The sequence below is a fragment of the Crocuta crocuta genome, unplaced genomic scaffold (genome assembly GCF_008692635.1).
Source record: "Crocuta crocuta isolate KB4526 unplaced genomic scaffold, BGI_CrCroc_1.0 scaffold175, whole genome shotgun sequence".
Lineage (NCBI taxonomy): Eukaryota > Metazoa > Chordata > Mammalia > Carnivora > Hyaenidae > Crocuta > Crocuta crocuta.
In genome coordinates, this window is record NW_027530988.1 from 2,274,679 (window position 1) to 2,283,705 (window position 9,027).

General features: G+C 38.9%; 1 protein-coding gene across 6 annotated transcripts in view; it reads right to left on the minus strand.

The window, feature by feature from the left end:
• ACIN1 (apoptotic chromatin condensation inducer 1) overlaps window positions 1-9,027 on the minus strand; it is a 35,340-nt gene that overhangs the window by 25,605 nt on the left and 708 nt on the right. For 4 of the 6 annotated variants that reach the window (XM_077770396.1, XM_077770394.1, XM_077770395.1 and 1 more), the window contains exons 2-4: window positions 7,759-7,824; window positions 5,481-5,592; window positions 4,940-5,068 (exon numbers count right to left, since the gene is read on the minus strand). In XM_077770396.1, the coding sequence (XP_077626522.1) occupies window positions 4,940-5,068; window positions 5,481-5,592; window positions 7,759-7,824 (307 nt within the window). Of the gene's footprint in view, window positions 1-4,939; window positions 5,069-5,480; window positions 5,593-7,758; window positions 7,825-8,862; window positions 8,914-9,027 lie in introns of those variants that run through there. The other 2 variants (XM_077770398.1, XM_077770397.1) reach the window with 2 other exon arrangements.

The following is a 9,027-nucleotide window of genomic DNA, read 5'->3' on the forward strand; positions in this document are numbered from 1 at the left end:
GGACGATTCTAGTTTTTTCAAACTTTCTTCAATAAATACATACTACTTTTTATAATAAGACAATAAATATTATTTAACTTTTTTTTAAATGTTTATTTATTTTTGAGAGAGAGAGTCACAGTGCAAGCAGGGGAGGAACAGAAAGAGAGGGAGACACAGAATCTGAAGCAGGCACCAGGCTCTGAGCTGATAGCACAGAGCCCCATGTGGGGCTTGAACTCATGAACCATGAGATGAGCTGAAGTCTGATGTTTAACCGATTGAGCCACCCAGGTGCCCCGACAATAAATATTATTAAAAGAATAAAATCTTATCCTCTGAAGGAAAAAATACTCCTCAAATCCTATAAATAGCTAAAATTGATAGGCCTAGCCATCCCAAGTACTCATTTTTATCACTTTCAAGTTCTGAGAAACATTGTTTTCTCAATTTAAAAACAGAAATTATATGCACATATTCAAAGTCATACCAAAATGCTTTGCGGTGAATAACGGGCTTTCAGTAAGCACACATATGCTCTGAATAAATAAATGTGATTTTAAGGGGTGGGAAAAAGACATGTTTATATTATAGAACTGTCCAGAGATAAATATGTTATACAGGTCAGAGTTCTAGAGTTGTGATTTTAAAATTATGTACACGCAAAGAGCCTCTATCTCAACATGCTGAAAAGTTAGGTGCTATTCTACTGGACCATAATGTTGTCTGAATGCTATAAAACTACAGCGATAGGATTCTAGATGGTTACTCCTCTGGAAGCACTTGATTTGTCAAAGAGACGTGGGCTATTCAGAAAGCTTTGGTCATGACTATTTTGTAAGTAAAGTGACAACTTGGAGGGGACCCTCAGACATAAAACAGGAATTTAGCAAGCAATACAAAATATAAAGAGAAAAACATATAATGAAACAAGGACTCACTTTCTAGCTCCCTGTAAGGAGCTGATGTGACACAAACAAGCTTCTTGATGGGCATAAGATGTCTTAACATTAGTGTCTTAGGCCAGATGTTAATATTATGTGTAGAAACTGAGTACCTTTAGCAAAGGATGGAGCCAATGCAAGTTAATAAATGTATTTTAGGAGTTGAAAAGCAAGTCAGGGTAAATGTAAGATTTCTAAGATTCCAAAGCGAGAGCCTTCAGGAGAAAGTATAAGGTTGCTGCTAGACAGTGGAGAAGTAAAGAATGTTTAATGTCCACACAGAAAAGCAGTTTCTTCATTCTAGAAAACAAATCCATGGGCAGGACTGGCAGGACCCAATTAAAGTAGTTAGAGAGCACATCAAAGCCTATGTACAAAGGGTATCCTTGGGTATGAATAAGAAGCAGGAATTGAGAGAAGGGAACTGGCAATGATGCCAAACCTAAATCTGACTCATGGTAGCTGAGTAAGTAACTTAACCAGCATTTCTCTAGAATCTTAGCTTTCAGATTTAATACAAGAAAAAGGAATGAGGGCTATATGCCCTATAAACAAAAGGGCTGGTTAAGATTTCCCAGAGCTATAACTCTGTTAAAGAATCTGTATCCTGATGTCCACTTTTAAATGTTCTTGTATTTTCCTAGATTGGACTCTTTTTGAAATAATTAACTTATGGCAATAAGGATTTCTGTACACCCAATCATGATCTAGAGGTGAGTCCAGACAATTTCTGACAATGGACTCCCAACACCTTAGAAAAATCTGAAGAAAGTGGTGGAGAGAGAAGTCAATAAGGAAAGCCAGGGAGGATTTTATATACCAATTCTTCTTCCCTATTTGGGGTTTTGTGTATCGCACATAAACAGGAGGTTGCTGGAATATAACCTAAAGATCCTGATTAAATATAGTATTAAAAAATTATTCTTTCAGTTAGTCATTCACAAATTGAGTTGATTAACAAAACTACCAGGGGACTTTTAAAAACACGTAGAGTCCCAGATTCTCATTCCCTGAGATTCTTGGGATAAGGCCCAGGAGGCCACATTCCTAAAAATAGGAAAAATAAATAAATAAATAAATATATACACCTATATATCTATATCTACCATCAGGCGCCACACTGATTAGGAAAATATGTTACTAGAAACTTTAATCAAAATCTTAATTAAAGAGAGAACTTCCAAAACATCCAAATAAGCTGGTATCTCCATAGTTTCCTGGCCTATGGCAGATTAACACAGCACACCTTGAAAGAATCTAATTTTCTGGGTATAAACTCCAGGCATTACCAATGCTCCAAATAAACACTGCTAGAACTCCAAACTACCACTTTGTTGAGGAACTTGACCAAACTTTGTACCGCATCTATGAGATTCATATTCTCACCAAAGTCAGAAGTAGGAAAGTTTATGGTAGGGAGTACAATGAAGAGCATAAATGGCAATTGTTAGCTGTGCTCTACAATTTACTTCATTCATCTCTTCTAATTTATTTTTCACCTCTTTCCTCTTCTTTTACCTGTTTGTTATCCCCCTCTTCATTAATTGCAGCCATAGACAGAGTCTGGCCGATGACAAAAAGCACTGAAGGGACTGGCTACCCTTACTCTAAATCTTTATTTGCTTTTGAAATCTTATTTCTATTTCAGGACCCATTTCTTATTTTCATTTCAAATTACATTTAGGACTGGGAGAGACTGTCTTTTTTAAAGAGATTTCTTCATCAAACCATGCTCCTACTAAGAATTTTCAGGGGCACCTGGATGGCTCAGTTGGTTGAGCATCCGACTTCGGCTCAGGTCATGATCTCGCAGTTGGTGGGTTCGAGCATCGTGTCGGGCTCTGTACTGACTGCCAGCTCAGAGCCTGGAGCCTGTTTCAGATTCTGTATCTCCCTCTCTCTCTGACCCTCCCCTGCTCTCTCTCTCAGAAATAAATAAAATATTAAAAAAAAAAAAGGAATTTTCAGTGGTTTCTTCCCTACTTTAAAATTTAAAAAACCCTCTTATTCATTGGCTTGATATTCAAAGACCTTTGCAATATTATCCCAATCTACATTATAAGTTGTTTCTCTTGACTATTCTTGAATATGAAAGACCACTCTACTCTGGCTGGACTAATTTATTACTTCTCCTTTAAAAATATCACATTCAGGTGCACCTGGTGGCTACTGCTTGAGCATCCGACTTTGGCTCAGATCATCATCTCCTGACTTTGAGCCTCATATAGGTACAAACAAACAAACCAAACAGAAAAACAATCCATGAGTCCTGAATCAGTCTTGCTGCTATCAGCACATAACCTGCTTTGGATCCTCTGTCCACCTCTGTCTGCCCCTCTGCCCCACCCCCTTCAAAGATAAACAAACATTAAAAATAAAAATAAAAATTCCTATCTCTATGCCTTTGTTCCTTCCTAAAAATACTCTGTTTCCTCTGGCCCAATTCAAATCCCACTTATTTCTAGGGCTCACTCAAATTCTACACCTTCTTCACGAAGCTCTCTCTAATCATTATAGTCCTCAGAGAACTTTTATTCTGTATTCTTATGATTCATGTGTTTGTACTATTTATGTCACTTTAAAACACACCATCCTCTGTTATTTGCTGTATGTGCAATTATTCTCTCCCAAAGATTTTAAAATGTGCTAACTCCCCCTATACTCAAGCATGGAGGTATCTATACAGCAGAAATTTAATACTTTCTTGACTGACTTTTGAGAACACTGACAACTAATCTAGAAGACCGCTTTACAATCGGGGGAAGAGTGCTAGGAGCAAAATGGCTCAACTGAGACTCTGCTACTTTTGTATCTGAGGAGAAAAGAAATCTCTAGAATAACTTATTTTTCTTCTACCATTAAATATTTCCAAAAAATCTACATTCAGAAAGGAATTCTATATTCACCAGAAAAGCTAGTAACTTCTACATGTTCTAAAAACATTAAATATGGAGTGATCACCTTCCCCACGATCACTAACATTAAAAATGATTCACAATCTTCTTAATTACAAATTGGTTTAATATATCCATTTTGGGGGCACGTGGGTGGCTCAGTCAGTTAAGCGTCTGACTTAGGCTCAGGTCATGATCTCGTGGCCCTTGAGTTCAAGCCCCACATCGGGTTCTGTGCTGACAGCTCAGAGCCTAGAGCCTGCTTCGTACTGTGCCTCCCTCTCTCTCTGCCTCTCCCCAACTCATGCTCTGTCTCTTTTCTCTCAAAAAAGAATATTAAAAAAATGAAAAAATATATATCTATTTTGTGTCTACATGTCCTATATACATGTTCCCCTAAAAGCACACCGTCTTAGGTAGTTTAAAAAAACAAAGGCTGTGTTTATAGACATTTGCTTGAGATACTATACAAAACTGGGTACTTAATTTTTTTTGTGTGAAAAAACTAATCTTGCTGAACCAACTCCACACAGTGATTTAGAGCTCCCTGTATTATGCTCACATGATATTCTGGACTGTCTCTTAGAGCACAGAGCACAATGGTAACTAAATATGCAATAGTCTGATTAATGTCCATCTCCTCACTAGGCTATACATTTCATTAAGGCAGAGATTTGGCCTTGCTCTCCTATATTCCTGGTGCCCAGCACGTACACAGCATACAACAGGCACTTAACGAAAATTTGTTGAATGAATTAATAAACGAAAGCAGATGTCCATTTGGGGGGATGATGGGATGTGCAACATGTAATCTATATAAGTGGTGAAGAGATGACAGAGTTGTGACTACTGCTAAATTCAGAAGTAGAGGAGATTAGAGAGGTACAGATGTGAAGAAAAATCATACTGCCTTTGAAACACTCTGAGAGGTTACCACAACACAGAGGTGAAAGCAGACTTCAAAAAGGACAGAGTTCCCATGACCAACAGATGTGAAGTATCAATGTCATAGAACTGTCCTGGGACTTTAATGGAGGCTTAGCATGAAGGGAGGTGTAACTACCTCCCCCCACCAACTACGCAGGATTGACAAAACAGCGCAGTGGGGAGGGAGATACGTACTGGGCATACTGGGCGAATGTCTGCTGAGCTCCAGCTCTGGTCTCTCCAGGCTGCTCTGAAAGTCAGGAGGCAGCAGGGAAGCCACTCCCTCAGGATGGATCATCTCGTCCTCCGACTCAGCTGAAGCTTCTGCAAAGCACAGATTGGGTCGGGGCAGGGAGGGAGTGAAGGGCTCAGCATATGGGAATATGTAGAGGAGCGAAGGAGATCAGCAAAGTCATGTGATACAGAGTATATACTAAAAAGAGCACTGTACATAGAGGAAAAACTCCCTGGGATTAAGATCTACCTCATTTAAAGGGTAGCTTAATTTACTTATAATTCTTCCTGTTGGCAGGAATCCTCTTCTAACAGACAGTCAAATTAAGTGTCTTCTTCCCTGACAAAAAGTAAATAACAACTCACTTGGCTTAACTACCAAAGCAAATAAATAACAGTTTCAGCCTGACTTATTCCTGAAATTATTCCTTAAACAGGCCTATCTATTTAGTAGCAGGAACGAGAATGAAGAACTCCTTGAAAGAAGTGAGTCCGGGCTTACCTTCAAGTTCTGCAGCTTCTCGGGCTTCACGTTCCAGACGCTGCCTAAGTAGCTCCTGCTGCTTTTCCAGATACTGTTTTATGAAACTGTTCTGGCTCATTTCCTCGCCAATCTGTGTAGAAGACATGGAAAAAGAAAGTCGAGGAAAGCAGACCAGGAAAATACAAGGAAGAAAATTCCATGGAGCAGAAGTCTACCCCTTATATTTGAACCCAAGAAAGATAATCAAAATATTGGAAGGCCTTTTTCTAATTATGGTGAGGACCAAAATAAATAACCCTATGATTCAGAAAAGATGGTAAAAAGAGGAACTGCACATAATTTATCTTGAATATTTAGTTCCCAACCAAAGAGTGATGCCCAAATTAAAATCAAAATTCCTGCAAAATATTATGCCTTTTAATCTAAGTTTTTAATCTAAAATATTATCTAAAGATAATCTAATTTTTTTTAGTAATATCAAAAACTGAAAGGAAAAAAACACTAGTTCCAACTAGGTCTTTTTTTGTTGATTAAAAAAGGTAAATTTCCACCAATCCAGGGATCATTTTGTTAAACTCTAAAATTTACAAACTACGTAAGCGAGAGATTAAGAAAAGGGATGTCAAATCATCATTTAAACAGAGTTTTAACTCCTATTTTTGGGGTGGGAAGACTTGGTAACAATATTTAAAATCCAGGAGCTTAATCCCTTCCCCCATTTTTTTCTGTAACACGAGTCTCACATCACTCTTCTGTCACAAGTCCTTCCCAGAACCTTCTAGCTTATTAAGTCCTACCAGAATGCCCAAAAAGGGAAAAAAATCTGAATAAATATTGTTTGTTTTTAGTCATCTTTCTAAAGCATGGCAAATGTTTATTTTCACTTAAAGTAGGGATGAATGGGGCGCCTGGGTGGCTTAGTCGGTTAAGCGTCCGACTTTCGCTTAGGTCATGATCTCGCGGTTCATGGGTTCGAGCCCGGCGTCGGGCTCTGTGCTGACTGCCAGCTCAGAGCCTGGAGCCTGTTTCAGTCTGTAACTCCCTCTCTCTCTGACCCTCCCCTGCTCACGCTATCTCTCTCTCTCCTAGAAATAAATAAAACATTTAAAAAATAAAATAAAATAAAGTAGGGATGAATCTCTTGGTACTCAGCGGACACTGATGAAGTGTGGGTTGTATTTATTAGAGAACGTATGCATTTACCGCAAAAATACTATGTTAATAAAGCAAAGCTTCAAAGATTAAAATGCAATGAACAAATGGAATATAATCATAAGCTGATTAATTCATATGGTTTCTTATGCTTATATTTAACTAAACTTCCTTAAACAGACTAGATTATGACATAGCTTAATAAAGTGATAACAAGGGAGTAGGAAGGCTCTCTTGTTTTTCCATAGTATCTTGGGACTTCATCTAGTACCGGAGCTGCACAACAGCACTAACAAAGACCTAGATGTTCCCTTTAAGTGCACAACATACTATGATGAGGGGATTTTAAAAGCTGAAACGAATCTCATGAAATCGCAGTCTAAGAATTTTATTTTTTCGAGCTGTGGAATTATTTCTTCTAAAAAAATCTTATGCTGAAATTAAATATACAAAACAGATAAAAGATCGACTTTGGTTAGGAGGGGAGTGTGAGCACCTGCTCCCTTGGGAAAAAAGGTTATCTTCCCCAGAAATCCCCCAAAAGCAGCTCTACAAAACTAAAGCAGAGCAATTATAAAACTATGGATATAGTCCAACCTTTCTTCATATTATACATAGGAACTGAGGAATCCAAAGCCTCCAAAGGTTATGTTTCTTGCCCTAAGTAACAGACTAATTAATGATGTTTAGAAGTAAGTGCATAGTTAGCATTAACGCTAGTAATGGTGGATGATTTCCAAAGGATTGAATTCTTGGAAAATCTATGTCAACACAAGAATTCTTCTTGATCAGCAAGTATTATCCTACACTGCCCTATTGATTGTCTACTTCGTATCTTCATTCAAAGACATCAACTACTTTCCCCAAATCAATGGCAAATGAATGACCTCAGTTTCTTGTTCTACACTTAATCAACTGGAACCACATCTTTTTTTGCAAGCACCAGAAAGTAATTAATAGCTCTTCTAATTCTGTTTCTGAATTCTTTACTAGAATTCAACTGGTCTGATATGAGGACTTTTCCAACCCAGGGAATTTAGAAAAATACTGGTGAGGAATTAAGCATCAAATATACATCATCATGTCCTTCCATATGTCTGTACATCCAAAGAGCCCACCCTATCTAATAAGCCTTTTTTCTTACCTGGGAATTTGGCTGGAATGCGGCATGGGGTGTTGAGTGTTTCTGTAAATTTTCTAGCATTAGAGCCTGGTATAGAGAATGACAAAAGTCAGAAACTAGGGGAAAAAAACCCACCACTCCCCAATCTCTTCATTGAATGCAATGACTAACCGTACACACTTAAACTGTACTCCTTTTCCAGGAACGAAATCCCTTTACTAATACTGTTCTTTCTTACTCATCTTCAGAAGACCCTTAAAAGTAGCCATGGTTACTGGTCCCAAATGTACAAATGTAAAACGCAGGCACATGGAGAAAACAAGCGACCTGGCTATGTAATAAAATCAGTGACAGTGACAGAACCGTACTACAATTTCTATTATCTACTGCACTTCTGACTAATGTCCTTTCTAAATCTGGCCATGCAGGTAAAATGACTTCAAATACTCAAGTCAGCTTCAAATACAGGAAACCAACATGGGGCTGCTGGGTTTGGCTTGATTGAATTACTTGGTCAGTTACCCAGGGCTAGATCTACTTGAGTGAATCTGTATTGTTTCCAACAGAGTGGCACCTAGATTTATCAAGTCTATAAACATTTCAAAAAGGAGACTATAGAACAAAATGACCACAGACTCTAAACTGTGGCTGACCCAATCCACACACATGAAACCGTCAGCTCTGTACAGGCAGGCAACGGTCTGTCAATTCAACCCTTGAGCCAACTCAGCCCTAATATGCACTACAGACCATGTATCCTAATTAACCCCAATTAAAACCAAAAGATCCTCACCTTGCCTCCGTTTACACCAAATCTATACACACAAATCCATCCATCTCATGACGATCCCACCACCCTAAACTACTCAAATCGATTCAAAACCCGCAACATATACCAACCTGCCCCACCTCTCTCACCAATATTCACCAAACTCTTATCCACCCAAATCGCTTCTGAATAAATTATACACCGCTCCACAACCGAGTCCCTTCAAATCAAGGTCTCGCTTCATCTCACCTCCTAATCTAATCAGGGGGATATTTTACCCTGTCCCAATTCTATTCTTTCGGATACCGACACCAGCCCCATTAACCCCTCCGCCCAACTGTACCCCTAACTCTGACCCAGCCCAATTCGCCCCCCTCAGGCCAGCAACGCCGGTGGTAGTAGTGGGATTTAACTCCTTCAGCAGCGCATGCGCCGAAACCACAGACACAAACAAGGAGGGGGTGGGGGAAGGAGGAAGGAGCTTAAGACACTCCGGGAGAGTAGCGCGCACCCTCCCATTT